An 18,401-nucleotide genomic window follows, 5' to 3' on the forward strand; every position below is an offset into this window, starting at 1 on the left:
GGAATTTTCTACATAATCTTGTCTGAAAATGGGGACAGTTTTAGTTGTTTCATCTGTGCGCATTTTAATTCTGTTTCTTGCCTCATTGTGCTGGATAGGAGTTTTTATATTTTCCATTATTATCTTGAATCGTGATGGCAGACGTTCTCTTGATGTTTCTGATTTTGGTGGTAAAACAGTCTTTCACCATTAAGTATGATGGTAATGATTTTTATAAATACTCTATTAAGTTGAGGATGTTTCCCTCTATTCCTAGTCTTCTGGTGGTTTTTTACAGTGACATTTATATTCAGATAGTTACAGATTCACATACAGTTGTAACAACTAATATAGAGGTCTTATATACTCTTTGTCTATTTTCCCCATAATGGTAACTCTTTCTCAAGTAATATGTTACTGTAATCAAGTTATTGATATCTACAGATCTGGTTCAGATTTCCTAAGTTTTCCTTTACTTGTATGGGTTTATTGAGTTTTAGACAGTTTTATTACTTGGGTTGCTTCATAGCTCCACCTCTATTGTCATATATCCACTGTCACAGATTAGTCATCTTGCCCTTTCATAATCATGCTCACCTCCCTAACTGACTCTTACCCAGGCCTAACACCTGGCAATCACTAATCTGTCCTCCATTTCTAAAGGTCTGTCATTTGAAACATGTTAAATAAATGTAATTATATGTATGTATGTAGTTGGGATTTGGTTTTTTCACTTAGCGTAATTCCCTAAATATTCATCTGAGTTTTAGCATGTACCAGTAGTTATTTCCTTCTTATTACAGTGTAGTAGTGTTCCATGGTATGGATATACTACAGTTTGTTTAACCATTCACCTGTTAAGGGACATCTGGGCTGATTCCATATTTGAGATATTACAGATAGAACTGCTGGTAAACATTTGTGTGAACTGCATTTTCATTTCTCTGGGATACATGCCTAGGAGTGCAGTTGGTGGGGTCATATGACAGTTGCTTGTTTAAGATTTAAGATTTACTCCTAAACTAAACTGAGTTCCAGAGGGGACACACCATTTTATATTCCCAAAACAATGTATGAGTGACTCAGTTTCTCTGCATCTATACCAGCATTTGTTGTTACCATTGTTTGCTTTTTAATTTTACATATTGTGTTAGATAATTAATGATATCTTACGGTTTTAATTGGCATTTCCCTAATGACTAATAACACACTTAACACTGTTATTGAGATATAATTTGTATAGCATAAAATTTACCCATTTAAAGTATATAATTTAGTAGTTTTTATATTTCACAGATAAGTGTAACCATCACCATAATTGTATAACCGTTTTATCACATTGAAAGAAACATCCCCACGCCCTCACTAATCTACCAAGCAACCTCACTAATCTTTTTTGGTTTTCTGGATTTCCCTCTGGACTTTTCTTATGCATGGCATTGTATAATATGTGGTCTTTTGTGACTTGCTTCTTTCACTTAGTATAATGTGTTCAAGGTTTATCTGTGTTGTAGCACGTTTTTTTTTTTTAAAGATTTTATTTATTTATTTGACAGAGAGAGATCATAAGTAGGCAGAGAGGCAGGCAGAGAGAGAGAAGAGGAAGCAGGCTCCCTGCTGAGCAGAGAGCCCGATGCAGGACTCGATCCCAGGACCCTGAGATCATGACCTGAGCCGAAGGCAGCGGCTTAACCCACTGAGCCACCCAGGCGCCCTTGTAGCATGTTTTAATACTTTAATTCCTTTTTATAGCCAAGTAACATTCTTTTATATGACATTTGTTTTATCTCTTCATGGATATTTGACTTGTTTATAGCTTTTGGCTATTGTGAATAATGCTGCTACAAACATTTGTAAACAAGTTTGTGTATGGCAGTGTATTTTCATTTTTCTTGGGTACACACTTCTGACTAGGATTGCTAAGTTGTATGGTAACTACATTAAATCCTTTGAGGAGGGACGCCTGGGTGGCTCAGTTGGTTAAGCAGCTGCCTTCGGCTCAGGTCATGATCCCAGCGTCCTGGGATCGAGTCCCACATCGGGCTCCTTGCTTGGCAGGGAGCCTGCTTCTCCCTCTGCCTCTGCCTGCCTCTCTGTCTGCCTGTGCTCACTCTCTCTCCCTCTCTCTCTGACAAAAAAAAAAAATCCTTTGAAATGCCAAAATGTTTTCCAAAGTGTCTGCACCTTTTTATGTTCCCATCAGCGGTGTATGAGGATTTGGATTTCTTTGCATCCATGACAATTATTTTCTGACTTTTTGATTTTTAGCCTTCCTAGTGCATGTGAAGTAGCGTCTCATTTTGGATTTCGTTTTCATTTATCTTATGGCTAATGATAGTGAGCATCTTTTCATGTGCTTATTGGTAATTTGTATATATTTTCGTTGGAGAATTGTCTCTTCAGACCATTTGCCCAGTTTTTAATTGGGTATTTGTTTGTGTTACTGACTTTTAGCATTCTTTATATATTCCAGACTTTTTATTATGATAAAATTTAGCATTTTAACCAATTTTAGGTATACAGTTCTCTGGCATTATATACATTCATGTGGTTGTACAAACATCACCACCATCTATCTCCAGAACTTTTCTTCTTTAAAGGAAACTCTGTACCCATTAAGCACTAACTTTCCAATCCTCTTTTCCCTAGCTTCTGACAGCCACCATTCTACTTTGTGTCTCTATAACCTTGACTATTTTAGGATCCTCATATAAGTGGGAGGGCTAATACAGTCTTTGTCCTCTTGTGTCTGGCTTATCTTACTTAGCATAATGGCCTTCAACCATTCATCAGTATTGTGGCCTGTATCAAAATGATCTTTTTAAAGCTGAATAGCATTCCATTGTATGTACATAGCATATTTTGTTATTCATCTGTCAAGGGGAACTTGGGTCAGATATATGATTTGCAAATAGTTTCTCCCGTTTTGTTGGTTGTCTTTCATCTTGATGGTGTCCTTTGAAGCAGAAAAGCTTTTGATTTTGGTAAAGTACAGTTAATCTAATTTTCTTTTTATTGCTCATGTTTTTGGTATCTAAGAATTCATAGTACTAAACTTGAGGTCACAGCAGTTTACCCCTATATTTTCTTCTAAGAGTTTTACAGTTTTAACTCCTTAGATCTCTGATGCATTTGGAGTTAACTTTTGTATGTTGTGTGAGGCAGGGTTCCAAGTTCACTTTTTGCATGTGGATACATAGTTATGTTAACATCATTTGTTAAGAAGACTATTTTCCCACTGAATGGTCTTGGCATCCTTACTGAAAATCAGTCGGGGGGGAGTAAGGGGAGGGAAGAAAACCAGTCAAGCACGGTTTTATTTCTGGACTTTCAGTTTTTTTTTTTTTTTTGACTCATCTATATGTCTGTCATTTTGCAAGTACTACACTGTATTAATTACAGTTGTTTTATAGTAAGTTTTGAAATTGTGAAGTGTGAATCTTCCTTTTTTTTTTATTTTGAAGGCAAATTTGGCTATTCCTGTTTTTAATTCTATACAGAATTTTGAACGAGCTTGTCAGTTTCTAGCAAAAAGTCAGCTAGGATTCTGACAGGGATTGCATTGTATTGATAGATCAGTTTGGGGACTTACCATCTTACTGTTGGATTGTTTTCTTTATTTTCAGGTCATTTGTTATAAGTGAGTAGAAATACAGTTGTTTTTTTTTTTATATTATTCTTGTATTTTTCAATCTCTCTGTACTCTTTTACTAGTTCTAATAGTTTTTTTGGTGGATTCCATAGATTTTCTACATATAAGATAATGTCATCTCCAAAGAGAGATAGTTCTACTTCTTTGTTTTCAATCTTGATGCCTTTTATTTCTTTCTCTTAACTGCTTTCTCTGGCTAGAATCTTCATTACAATATTGAATAGAAGTGGCAAGAGTGGATTTCCTTTCTTGTTTCTGATCTTGGGGAGGAAAGGATTCAGTCTTTCCCTTTTAGTATGATGTTAACTGGTGGGTATTTTGTAGATAGTTGAGGATGTTCCCTTTTTTTAGGGTCTGTTAAAATAGCTTTATTTTTTAGAGCTGTTTTACTTTTTAAAAATTTTCCAAGATTTTATTTATTTATTTAAGAGAGAGAATGAGAGAGAGAGAGAGAGAATGCACAAACCAGGGGAGGGGCAGAGAAGCAGTCTCCCTGCTGAGCAAGGAGCTGGATGTGGGACTCCATCCCAGAATTCTGGGATCATGACCTGAGCCGAAGGCAGTGGTTAGCCAAATGAACCACCCAGGCATCCCAGAGCAGTTTTAGGTTCACAGAAAAATTGAATGAAAAGTACAAGGATTTCCTATATCTTCCTCCCCACACATGCACAACTTACCCCACTGTCAACAGGCAACACCACAGCTGTACATTTCTTACAGTTGATGAACTTATACTGACAAGCCATTATCACCTAGAACCCATAGTTTGCATTAGCTTTCACTCTTTTTTTTTAAAGATTTTATTTATTTATTTGACAGAGAGAGATCACAAGTAGATGGAGAGGCAGGCAGAGAGAGAGAGAGATAGAGGGAAGCAGGCTCCCTGCTGAGCAGAAAGCCCGATGCGGGACTTGATCCCAGGACCCTGAGATCATGACCTGAGCCGAAGGCAGCAGCTTAACCCACTGAGCCACCCAGGCGCCCTAGCTTTCACTCTTGGTGTTATATATTCTAAGGATTTTGACACATGTGTAATGACATGGATCTACCATTGTAGTATCATGCAGGTTGGTTTCATTACACTTAAAATTCTCTGTTCCATTTATCCGTTCTTCCTTTCCCCTTCAACTCCTGGCAATCACTGACGTTTTTACAGTTTCCATGGCTTTGCCTTTTCCAGTATGTCATAATAGGTTGCCTTTTCAGATTGGGTTCTTTAACTTGGTAATAAACATTCAGGTTTCCTCCATCTGTCTCTCTTTTTTTTTTAAGATTTTATTTATTTATTTGACAGAGAGAGATCACAAGTAGGCAGAGAGAGAGAGAGAGAGAGAAGCAGGCTCCTCCTCGCTAAGCAGAGAGCCCGATGCGGGACTCGATCCCAGGACCCTGAGATCATGACCCTAGCCGAAGGCAATGGCCTAACCCACTGAACCACCCAGGCGCTCTCTCTCTCTCTTTTTTTTTTTAAGTGATGAATGCTGCTCTATTGTCTGGATGTACCAGGGTTAATTTATCCTGTTCACCTTGCGAAGGATACGTTGGTTGTTTCCATGTTTTGGTGGTTATGAATAAAGCTACTTATAAAGATCTTTACATAAATAAAAAGGGTGTTTATGTAAAATAAAAGTGTTCATAAGCATCTGTGTGCAGGTTTTGAGTGGATTTAGTTTTCATTTTATTTGGGTAATTATCAAGGAGTGTGATTGCTGGATCACATGGTAAGAGAATGGTTCATTTTGTAAGAAACTGCCCAAATGTCTTCCAGAGTGGTTGTACCAATTTCCCTTCCCAACAGCAATTGAATGAGACTTGTGTTGTTCCACATCCTCACCAGCATTTGATGTTGTCAGTGCTCTGCATTTATCCATTGATTGTACAGTACTATCTGCTTGTTTTAATTTCCAATTCCATCATGACATGTGATGTGGAGCATCTTTTCATATGCTTGTCGCTTGTGTATCTTTGGTAAAGTATCTTCAGATCTTTTGCCCATTTCTAATCATGTTGTTTATTATTATTGAGTTCTTTGTAGCCTTTAGATAATAGCCCCTTATGAGATTTGTTTTTTTTTTTTTTTTTGCAGATTTTCTCCCCCTCTGTGGGAGGACTTGTCTTTTATTCTGTTGAAGTTTGCTAGTATTTTGTTGAGGACATTTCTTTCTCTATTTGTGATAGTATTCTGTAGATTTCTCTTTTGTGGTAGCTTTACTGGTTTTAGTATGATACTGGTCTCATAAACATTAATTGTTTATTATGGCAATTGTTTATGTCCATTAATTGGGAAGTATCCCTTCTTTTTATATTGGAAGAATTTTTGAAGAATTTTTTTTGAATGTTTGGTATATTTCAGTGGTGAAGGCATCTGAACCTTTGATTTTTTTTCTGAGTAGTTTTTGATTACTAATTCAGTCTCTTCAGTTACAGGTCAGTTCACATTGTGTATTCTTTTTTTTAAAGATTTTATTTATTTATTTGTCAGAGAGTGAGCACAGGCAGAGTGGTAGGCAGAGGCAGAGGGAGAAGCAGGCTCCCCGCTGAGCAAGGAGCCTGATGTGGGACTGGATCCCAGGACGCTGGGATCGTGACCTGAGCTAAAGCAGCCGCTTAACCAACTGAGCCACCCAGGCATCCCTACATTGTGTATTCTTTAGTCAGTTTTGTTTATGTGTGTTTAGGAATCTGTTCATATTTTGTTTTTTAGTATTTTGGCATACAATTGTTCATGATATTCCTTTGTAATCTGTTTATTTCTTTAAGGTAGCTTGTAATGTCCCCTTTATAATTTCTGGTTCTAGTAATTTGAGTTCAGCTCTTTTTTCTTGGTCTAGCTTATGGTTGCTTAATTTCGTTAATCTTTTCAAAGAACTGACTTCAGTTTTGGTGATTTTTCTATTCTGTTTCATTAAATTTAGCTAAAATCTTTATTATTTCTTTCCCTCTGCTTCCTTTAGGTTTAGTTTTCTGTTATTTTTCCAGTGTCTTCGGTGAAAGGAAATAAAATTTAATAATAGTATGATTATATTGTTAGTAAAAGATGGAGGTTAAATTTTAAGAGAAAATACTGAGAAGATTACAATAGGAAATGTTTTGACACCAAACTACTATTTTTAGAAACTTAGTGCTTTTTAAAAAAAAATCTTCTTTTTTAAAAAGATTTTATTTATTTATTTGACAGAGGGAGACAGAGCAAGCACAAGTAGGGGGAGTAGTGGGCAGAGGGAGAGGGAGAAGCTGGCTCCCCTCTGAGCAAGGAGTCCAGGAGTTCGATGTGGGGCTCGATCCTAGGACTGCGAGATCATGACCTGAGCCAAAGGTAGTTGCTTAATGACTGAGCCACCCAGGCTCCCTGGAAACTTAGTGTTTTAATTTATTTGTATTTATTTATTTTTAAGGATTTTATTTGTGTATTTGTCAGAGAGAGAGAGAGAGAGCGAGCGCACAAGCAAGGGAAGTGGCAGGCAGAGGGAGAAGCAGGGTCCTTGGCTGAGCAAGGAGCCTGATGCAGAACTCATCCTAGGAGCCTGGGATCATTACCTGAGCTGAAGGCAGATCCTTAACTGACTGAGCCTCCCAGGCATCCCTAGAAACTTAGTGCTTTTAAAGAAGGAGTTAGTGTGTCGAGGGGGTGGTTCTGGTGAGAAAATTCTTCTAGAAATATTTTAATGTGAGTAATATAGTACCAGTACTGTTGTACTTCATAAATGGAAAAATGGCTTTATGGAGTTGTAGTATTGGTATTCTGTTTGATAATGCTTTGAAGAGATAAATAAAGTTTTTATTTCTTCTCTTTTAAGAAAAAGTCAGTGGTTCTGGAAATAACTCAGATATGATGGAAAACAGCAAGGAAGAGGTAAGACTAATTAAAAGTATTTAAAAGATACTTACTAATTGCTAATAACCAACTGGAGTATATGTTATCAGATTGATTCTGTTTTTTTTAAAAAGATTTATTGATTTATTTTAGAGAGCAAGCGAGCGAGCACATAACAGGGAGGGGCAGAGGGAGAGGGAGAGAGAGAAACTCAAGCAGACTCCACGCTGAGCATGGAGCCCAACACAGGGCTCAGTCTCATGACCCTGAATTCATGACCTGAGCTGAAACCAAGAGTTGGACACTCAACCGACTGCGCCACCCAGGCACCCCAGATTGCTTCTGTTTAGTACATGCATGTGTTTAAGTTTACTGTTATGCTGAAGTATAATGATACTTCATTTTGGGTAGTTGTTTATTTTTAGAAGGTGTTCATTGTTTTTATTATTGTATGGTTCACTTTAGCAATATACCTCAAGTCAGACTACTGAAGACTTACTAACAGATAAGTATTTGAACATTATTATATTGCAGTGGTGCTCAAGGTGGTTGTTATGGGCATGATTCCATGGTTATGACATCTCTCAAAACTGGACATTTAGAGTATCTTAAGCATTATATAGGAGCCCGTTCTGATATCCTTCACTCATGATACCCAGGCCTATGCTACTTAGTATAAAAATTTTAATCCAAAAAAATATATTGATTATATTGGCAAAATGACGATAAATTTAGTATCTCAAAGCAAATAGTAGAAGGTACTTTGTGCCATCTGTTAGGATAGAGAAAATGACACATTTTTTTATATCCATTGGGATCTGATTACTTCTGTATCTTAGTTGACTTGGGTCAAGATCATGGTGTAGTAGTATATCCTTACCTACACACAAAGTTCAATAGAAACAGTTTAATAAGAACAACTAGGAAGTTAATCTCAACTCAAGGAAGCCTGAGAATAAATGATAATTAGTTTTTGAAGTTCCTTTTAAAAAAATATTTTAGACTTAAAAGTAATACCCCATTATGTTAACTACATCAGAGATTTTGGTATAAGGAAATAGTTAATTAATTGTAGGGTTGTTCTTTGAGAGTTGTATTCACTTTTTTATTTATTTCTCACATTTAGGGAGCTAGCTCTTCAGAAAAATCCAAATCATCAGGATCATCACGATCAAAAAGGTTGGTTGATATTGAAGGGAAAACATTTTCAGATTGTTTTATTTTCTTTTTCTAAGAATAATAATCTTTTTGAAACTTAAGGTGCTCTTGTTCTGACTAAAGTATTTTATACAGATGTACCCATTAAAAACTAGACAGTGTAGTATAATGAATTCTTTTGTATCCATTAATTAACTTCAGTATTTACTGATTCATTCTGACTTTGAATTTTAATGGATTTTCCAAGGAGGATTTATCATGCCTTAGTGGTCCTTGCAATATGTTGATCATTTCTTTTAGATGATATATGTGATCAAAAGAAGGACAGAGGGAAAATGAAATGAATGCCTTATGAAGTAATACCGGTTTTTTAGGATTATGTTAAATTGTCCAGGATGATGGGGAGGTGTAGCCATTACACTTATGAGGAAGTTATAAGGAGATCAAAGAGTGGTAAAAATACTTTTCTGTGTTAAATTGTCAAAACGAATTGTACGTAAGGACTGAAAATACTTCTAATCATACTATAAAGCATAATATACTGCGGAGTATTGATTTTATTAGAAGTTTGCAGTTTATTGGGCATTTGTTGTTGGTATTTGGGGTGTGTGTGTGTGTGTGTTTAAGAAGGCTCCACACCGAGTGTGGGGCTTGAACTCAAAACCTGGAGATCAAGAGTCAGGTGCTCTATTGACTGAGCCATCCAGGTGCCCTGGGCATTCCTTGTTTCTTACTAGTGGGCATGTCTCCTAATAACCATAGCTTTATTTTAACTTATTCTCTAAAGTAATGATTGTTTTTTTTTTAAATTTTATTTATTTATTTGACAGAGATCACAAGTAGGCATAGAGGCAGGCAGAGAGAGAGGAGGGGAAGCAGGCTCCCCGCTGAGCAGAGAGCCCGATGTGGACCTCGATCCCAGGACCCGGGGATCATGACCTGAGTCAAAGGCAGAGGCTTTAACCCACTGAGCCACCCAGGCACCCTAAAGTAATGATTCTTAAAGAAGAGATCCCTTTATGATTCCCCCCAGTAGCTTTTTTAGAGTGCCCTGGTCCTACCCCAGACCTACTGAATCACAATTTTTGGTAATATGGTACAGAGATGTGTGCTTCTGTAGGTGAGTCTGATGTGTATCTCTGGTTAAGAATCACCATTCAATCTAAACACATTCTTTGGTTATTAATCTTACTGTCAGAAATGTCCATAATTCTATGGACTTAATTCTTTCATAGGAAACCTTCAATTGTAACAAAGTATATTGAATCGGATGATGAAAAACCTTTGGATGAAACTGTAAATGAAGATGCTTCTAATGAAAATTCAGAAAATGATATTACTATGCAAAGCTTGCCAAAAGGTAATGTGTATTGACTTTTCATATGAAGTTAAAGTTTATTTTTAAATGTCATTATAAAATTGGGGCTTGATTATTGTTAGCTTGTGTAAAGGAGCAGAGCTAGCATTTTAATAGTGGTTGTCTGGAAATTATTAGAATGGTAATGAAAATGTGTGTTACTGAGATTAAAAAATTAGAATATATGCAGTCAGGTTTGAAAAAGAACAAAACTTATTTTCTCTTTCCATTGGGTTTTAGAAAAGAGATTTTGGTTTCTAAATTGTATTTGAATGTGGAAGTTAGTTTAAATGTTTATATTTAATTTTGGCTCAGCAAATTTAAATATGCTTTCTTTATAGGTTAACATACAAATATTCTTAAAACTTCAAGAAAACATTTAAAAATCTGGTTTCATCTTACCGCATTCTTAAATTCTCTAAGACTGAAAGCTGAAGTTAATTATAAAAGATAGATTTAGGTGTATTTCTTGTAATTATCTCTTTAAAATGCCTTGTCACATGCCTTTCAACTGTTGCAGTTCTAACTTTAAAACCTCATTAATTAGATTGGGGGAAAAAAGCCAAATAAAAATCTTGGATATTTCATAGCCCAAGTCTGAGAGAAGTATGATATATGATAAGAGTAATGATAAAGGTCTTGGTAATTTCATAGTGTTTCAGAGTCAAAGATTTAGATTTTTTCTTTATTAATAATATGTGAAAGTATGTTAGATTTTTCAAATTTATCCTCACAGATCATTGATAGCTGTGTTTACTAAATTTTGTTCTATGTCTATATTTATATTTTTGCGACACATTTTTTGATTATGAAAGTTAAGAAAATGGTGGGAAGGAGCATAAGACATTACTTGACTAGGACAAATTAGGAGTTAAAGTAGATGAAATATGAAATGAGGAAAAGGAATGAATGAGAGAAAGTAGAAACAAAGAAAATTGATGGGCCTACCATTTACTTGTCTTTGCAAATCACCTGTGACAATTTTATGCATGGTTGGTGGCAGAACAACGACTTGAGGGAGTGTGAGTCCCATACTTGAGGGAGTGTGAGTCCCATACGCAGTGACTCACTTTGGATTGTTACATTCTCAGTGTTTGTCACTGGGAGTCCTTATGATGGTTACTGGGTGAGCTAAGAAATAGGAGTTAAATTCATTCTTTCAGTGGTACTGTGGCAGAAAGTATGGTATGTTTCTAACCTGAATTAATCATAATTCTCTCCCACCAAACCAAAAATAGACCCATTTCATAAGGTAGAATTTGGGTGATGATGATTATTATAATGCTATATTGAGTGTGTATAGGTACCAAACTCTTAATAGAACTAACTCATTTAATCCTCAAACCAGTATTGTAAGGTAGTTACTGTTTCTACTTGTAGAAATAAAGGAACAGATTCAGAGCTCAAGGAACTTTTTCAAGCTTTAAACTGAGAAACTGGGTCTGCTTGAATCCAAAGCTAGTGAGTGCTTTCTCCACTCTACTACTTTGCTTCCATTTAGAGAAGAATCTTCAGAAATAATTCTATTTTTTCATTAATTATAAATCTTGAGCTTTTTCAAATGCTATGGCTTCTCCGAGAGTATGTATGTGAAATGGTTGTTGTAAATGAAGGTTTTTTTGGTGTGTAGATTAAATAATCACCAGTTTGTAAAAACTCAGTCCTCTATGCCTGCTTTCCCTTCCTTTTTTTCAGAGACTCAGGAATACATATTACTAGATGTTATACCTTGCCAAAATCTGTGTGCTGAATAACATAGGCCCATGTTTCAGGGATACTGCCCCTGACAGGTCCCGGGTTTTAATTTCTTAAATGTTGCCAATAATTCCCAATTACCAAGCCCAGCAATGTAGGTAAATGTGAGAGCTGGACCCTTTTTACTATGCTCCTACTTTATTTGCTCTTGAGAGATTATAAAGAAAACTTAAATTAACAACCTGTCTTCTCAGATCACATGTTTTATACTAAGAAGTACATTCTTTCTAAAATATTCCATAGAGACCAATAGTTGATCTCATTCTACAGTTTATTGTTAGAACAGTTGAGCTTAAATACCTTAAGGCAATCTTCTGTTTTAAGACTCTTTAAGGACTTTTCTGGGTACTAAAAATTTGACATACTATTTGGGAAATGCCTCAGAATAGGTATAGCAATAATAGCAGAATTAACTTCTCACATTGCCTCCCACTGTCCTCCCCCAAAACAATATAAAAAAACCCTTACAAATCTTTTTCTGAGTTTGTGATTTGGATTATGAGAAGAATAGGATGTCTTTTTAAAATTTTCCTTCTGGTCCTTCTATTTTATAGAATTTTTTGGAGCTTTGGATGGATGTTTATACTCAAAACAGTTTTTGTGATAGGCACTAAAAATTCAGAACTGGGCTGAGACTTTCTACTTTATTCACACATTTCTGTTATAATCAGTTCATAAGATCCCCACCCTATTTTTTATTAATTATATTCCAACAAGTAATCTTATTGCTGACACCTGGCCCTTCTACTATTTCCCTGTTTTATTTAGTTTTGAAGAGGTCCTTACACAAGTATGGAAAGCTTGAAAGAACAAAATTATGTACCAGCAATGTTGGCTTTATCTGAACTGAAGTCTTGTACTTCATTTGCACATTTAATATGTGTAATGGTTTTTTAAATGAAATCATTCTAGGTACAGTGATTGTACAACCAGAGCCAGTGCTGAATGAAGACAAAGATGATTTTAAAGGGCCTGAATTTAGAAGCAGAAGTAAAATGAAAACTGAAAATCTCAAAAAACGCGGAGGTAAATACAAGTGGAAATGAAAACATGAGTTTAAATTGCTGTTTATGACCATATTGGAAAATCTGATGTGCTTATTAAAAATACCTCCACTTTTCTGCCCGTTGTTTATTAAAAGCACTACTTAAAAATAGCTTCTGTTTCTCTCTGAGCTCTGAAGCAGAAAAGGTTAAACATTTATCAAAATACCTTTGCCTTCAGTGGCTATAAAGTTATCTCAAGAAGCTTAGCATTTCCTTCTTGAGTATTAGTTCTGTAATGCCTATACGCCAAAATACCATGTGTTCCCTTTCACCCGGAAAGAGTTTCAGATTTGGACAAAATCTTGCCTGTGGCCTTCAGGTAACTATGTATGTATGTATGTATGTATGTGTGTGTGTGTGTGTGTGTGTGTGTGTGTGTGTATATATATATATATATATATATATATATATATATGTAATACATTGTATCACAGAGTTACCTGTATGTTAGTATTATTTGGGGTGCTTATTAAAAATGCAAGTCCCTTAACTCCACTAACAAATTAGAATTTTGGGGGATGATGTCAAGAATGAGCCCCATTTTGTTCTTTATATATTAAAGTTGGAGATCAACTGATGTAAGGAAAATAATGTAGAAATGAGTAGGAAGGAAAAGGGAGCTAGAGCTATTAACCTTCCTTCCAGCTGTCTGAGCTGTCTCTTCTTTTGTCTGTCTACCCCCACTTATACACACACCATGTTGACTAATCATCTGTAGAAAGTTAGTGTAAGGAGGATTCATTTGGAAATTTATGACAGTGGGGTATGTTTCCCATTTGTGTGTGATTTTTAAATAGTGCCTGTATATTTTTTGGGCAGATTTACAGAGCCATAATCCATGACGGTAAAAGGAACAAATCTCTAAAAAATAGAACATGACACTAAATTTCTAAGTAGAAGTGTAATGGAAGCATGTCTTTAATATTTATCATGTTACTTGTGAAATTATCGCATAGTACTTATATTGGTGAAATTTTGTGCAGATTTTTATTTCAGTGCTATATGCTTATCTTGATGGAATTAGTAAAGTATATCTGTATTATATATATTTTTGGATTAAATAACTCATTAGGTTGTTGGAGAAAATCAAAGAAATGTTTAGTCTGTTGTCCACAAGGGGGCGTTCTGCTCCTTTCAAGCATAGGGAAAATTTATGGAGAATGTAGTTCATAGTAGGGAAACGGCCATTGCAGCAACAGAGCTCGCCAAAGCTGAATAGTTTTGTTAAAAGAAAGAGAATCAGCAAGTTGAAGGTGACTGTAGGGATCAGTAGCAAGAGTCTGGAGAATAGTTTTGTACTATATTGTATCAAAATTAGTATCTAAGTGGAGTGTTTGGGGAGGCACTCTTATTCAGTGTCTAGAATGTGTATAAGGGCCCAAAAGGAGAATGAAAAAAAGCACAGTTGTTGGGGAATGCATTCTTTTTTTAAAAATCTTTTATAAACATATAATGTATTTTTAGCCCCAGGGATACAGTTCTTTGAATCGCCAGGTTTACACACTTCACAGCACTCCCCACAACACATACTCCCCACCCAATGGGGAGTGCATTCTTAGTGCCATTTCACTATGCTGCTGGTGTTTGGTCTAAGCTGATACATTTGGAACATTTTATTCAGTGTTCTGTGTAGGAATGTTTATATTATACTTAATGAAATGTATGTTTATAGACCTATATATAGTAGTACCTAAATCTCTCATGTTAATTTTTGTCTTAATGATTTTCTGTATCTTTAAACTGTCAGAAATTATACAGGGAATTTAACTGTTTGCAATGTACACATGTATGAATAAACCAGTGATCTGAGGTACTGAATTGCGAGTTAATATTCAAGCTTCCTAGGAAAGTTCTATAATTAAAGCCTAGCTTAGGAAACTGTCAAGAAGGTAAACTCTGTATAATCTTATATTGATTTGAAACAAAATTAAAAGTATAGTTTTATCCACCATTTTAGGAGCCACTTTTTTAAAAAAGATTTTATTCATTTATTTGACAGAGAGAGATCACAAGCAGGCAGAGAGGCAGAGAGAGAGGAGGAAGCAGCAGGCTCCCTGCCAAGCAGAGAGCCCGATGTGGGGCTCGATCCCAGGACCTGAGATCATGACCCAAGCTGAAGGCAGAGGCTTTAACCCACTGAGCCACCCAGGCGCCCCTTTAAAAAACACCATAGCCGGGACGGCTGTGTGGCTCAGTTGGTTAAGGCGCTGCCTTCGGCTCAGGTCATGATCCCAGGGTCCTGGGATCGAGTCCCGCGTCGGACTCCTTGCTCAGTGGGGAGCCTGCTTCTCTCTCTGCCTCTGCCTGCCGCTCTGCCTGCTTAAGTTCTCTCTCTCTCTCTCTGACACTAAATAAAATCTTTAAAAACAAAACACCATAGCCTACTGACAACCTTTTCTGCAGTTTGTTAGAAAGTATATTTTACACCTAATTTTTCTACCTGGCACAATAATTTTCTTTTATTTTAAATTCCAGTATATTTAGCATACTGTATTATATTAGTTTTAGGTGTACAACATAGTGATTCAACAATTCCATACATCGCACAGTACTTATTGTGACAGGAGTACTTCTTAATCCCCATTGCCTGTTTTACCCATCCCCATACCCACCTTCCCCCTGGTAACCATTAGTTTTGTTTGCTATAGCTAAGAGTCTGTTTCTTGGCTTATCTCTCTTTTTTTCTTGTGCTCCTTTTTGTCCCTTAAATTCCACATATGAGTGAAATCATATGGTATTTGTTTTTCTCAGATTTATTTTCCTTAGCATTACTCTCTCTAGTTCTAGCCATGTCATTGCAAATGGCAAGATTTCATTCTTTTTTTAATGGCTGAATAATATTCCAATGTGTATATATACCATATCTTCTTTATCCATTCATCTGTCAATGGATACTTTGGCTGCTTACATAATTCGGCTGTTGTAAATACTGCTTCTCTAAATATGTGCATGTGTGCCTTTGAATTAGTGTTTTTGTATTTTGGGGGTAAAAACCCAGTAATTCAATTACTAGATTGTAGGATAGTTCCATTTTTAACTTTTTGAGGAACCTTCATATTGTTTTCCAGAATGGGTACACCAGTTGACATTCCTACCAATAGTGAAGAGGGTTCCTTTTTTTCCACGTCTTTGTCAACACTTGTTTTTCTTGTGGTTTTGATTTTAGCCATTCTGACAGGTGTGTGTTGATATCTCATTGTATTTATGATTTGCATTTCCCTGATAATGACTGATGTTGAGCATCTTTTCATGTTTCTGTTGGCTGCCTGGGTGTCTTCTTTGGAGAAATGTCTGTTCATGTTCTCTGCCCATTTTTTTTTTTGGATATTAAATTCTAGATTTGATTGTCTTTATTTATTTTTTTAATTTATTTTTTATTTTCAGCATAACAATATTCATTATTTTTGCACCACACCCAGTGCTCCATGCAATCCATGCCCTCTGCCCATTTTTTAATTGGATTATTCAGTTTTTGGGTGTTGGGATTTATAAATTCTTTATATGTTTTGCATACTAACCCTTTCTTAGATATCATTTGCAGATATCTTCTTCCATTCTGTAGGTTACCTTTTAGTTTTGTTGATTGTTTCCTTCACTGTGCAGAAGCCTTTTATTTTGATGTAGTCCCAAGAGTTTATTTTTCTTTTATTTCCTTTGCCTCAGGAGACATATCTAGAAAAGTGTTATGATGGTGGATATCAGGGACATCACCGCCTTTGCTTTCTTCTAGGATTTTTAAAAATTTAAAATCAGTTAGCCAACATATAGTACATTCATTGGTTGCGTATAAAACCCAGTTAGGATTTTTTTTTAAATTTTTTAAGTAATCTCTACACCCACTATGGGACTTAAACTTAAAACCTTGAGATCGTGAGTTGCACACTCCACTGATGAAGCCAACCAGGTCTCCCTCCTCTAAGATTTTTATAGTTTCAGGTCTCACATTTAGGTGTTTAATCCATTTTGAGTTTATTTTTGTGTGGTGAAAGAAAGTGGTCCAGTTTCATTCTTTCACATGCAGCTATCATGTTTTCCCAACACCATTTGTTGAAGAGACTCTGTTTCCCACTGGATAGTCTTCTTGATTTGTCAGAGATTGGCCATTTAATTATGGGCTTATTTCTGGGTTTTGTGTTCTGTTCTATTGATCTAGATGTCTGTTTTTGTGCCAGTACTATACTGTTTTGATTACTTCAGCTTTATAAATAATTTAAGTCTGAAATTGTGATACCTTTAGCTTTGTTTTTCATTTTCAAGGTTGCTTTGGCTATTTGGGGTCTTTTGTGGTTCCATGCAAATTTTAGGATTGTTTTTTCTAGTTTTGTGAAAAGTGCTATGCCATGTTGTTTTGATAGGGATTGCATTAAATATGTAGATTGCTTTGAGTAATTTTAGACATTTTAACAATATTTGTTCTTCTAATCCATTAGCATGGAATGTCTCCATATCTCTGTGTCATCTTCAGTTTTTATCATTAATATTTTATAGAGTTTTGTTCTCTTTAAAAATGCGTTGAGCTCAGAAATGAAAATGCCTCTCTTCCATTTACACATTTTATTATAATCCTTAAGGTATTTTATAGCTAAAAGTAAAAATGTGAAGCATTTACATATAGAAACAAGTACATGAAGTAACATTTCACCATTATTCATTGTTGGCTTTACATCTCACTTAAATGAAATACTGGTTCAGTCTTACTCCTCCATTTCCACCCCGTCCCCGCCATGATGATTATTTTGTAGTTTGTATGCATGTGTGTATATTATCTTCATATGTGTTTTTGTATTTTTCCTGTTCATGTTTATTCATAAAGCATTTATTTTTCACTTAAAATATATAAAGTAGTATCTTATGTATATCCTTTTGCAACATTTCACATTCAGTATTGCTTTTGAAGTGTGTCCATCTCAGTGAATATACATCTGGTTTTTTATTTTCTACTGCTCTGTAGAATTTTGTTATGTGAATAAACCACTGTCCATTTCCCAGATGGAAATTACTTCCAATTTTTTGTTTTTGAAGTTTTCTAATTTCCTATTTAGTGCTACAGTGAATATCATATATATGATTCTTTGTGCACATGTGGGAGAATTCTCCAAAGGATCACTTAATTTTAATTTTTGAGTGATATATGTACAAAAGCATATAGAAGGTGCTTAATATTTATTATGTTAACATTGGATGAAGATTCATATTCTTTTATTAGTATATCTTAATGCAGTCATTATTTGAAATGAAGCACACTGTATTTGTTTTCACACTGTATTTGTTTTTGTTAAAACAAATACAGAATATATGAGCACTCAAGGTCAAACACTAACATAGGACAGTATGATACAAAATATTAGCAAATTACATAGTGAGTCTTCAAATTCTCTATATTTTCTGGAAAAGTATGATGGTACCCTTAAAACTTGGTTAAACTTTCTTAACTTCTGCAAATAAGAATCTTTGTGATATTCAGGTCCATGGTGATTTGGACCTAAAGAGGAAGAAAAAAACAAAATAGAAAATTGAGAGGTGGGAAATGTATGTATTGTTTTGTTTTTTTATTTAGGGATATAGGTTATTATTTTAATTATCTTTTTATTTGTGAATGCAGGCATTTTCATTGGCCTGTTTGGAATCGTAATCTGTCAT

The 18,401-nt window shown here is 35.3% G+C and overlaps 1 protein-coding gene across 6 annotated transcripts in view; it reads left to right on the forward strand.

Moving 5' to 3' along the window:
* ATRX (ATRX chromatin remodeler) overlaps positions 1-18,401 on the forward strand; it is a 300,930-nt gene that overhangs the window by 71,667 nt on the left and 210,862 nt on the right. For 3 of the 6 annotated variants that reach the window (XM_044234659.1, XM_044234661.1, XM_044234660.1), the window contains exons 3-6: positions 7,429-7,484; positions 8,572-8,624; positions 9,839-9,963; positions 12,628-12,741. In XM_044234659.1, the coding sequence (XP_044090594.1) occupies positions 7,429-7,484; positions 8,572-8,624; positions 9,839-9,963; positions 12,628-12,741 (348 nt within the window). The remainder of the gene's footprint in view (positions 1-7,428; positions 7,485-8,571; positions 8,625-9,838; positions 9,964-12,627; positions 12,742-18,401) is intronic. The other 3 variants (XM_044234662.1, XM_044234663.1, XM_044234664.1) reach the window with 1 other exon arrangement.

This window comes from Neovison vison, chromosome X (genome assembly GCF_020171115.1).
Source record: "Neovison vison isolate M4711 chromosome X, ASM_NN_V1, whole genome shotgun sequence".
NCBI lineage: Eukaryota > Metazoa > Chordata > Mammalia > Carnivora > Mustelidae > Neogale > Neogale vison.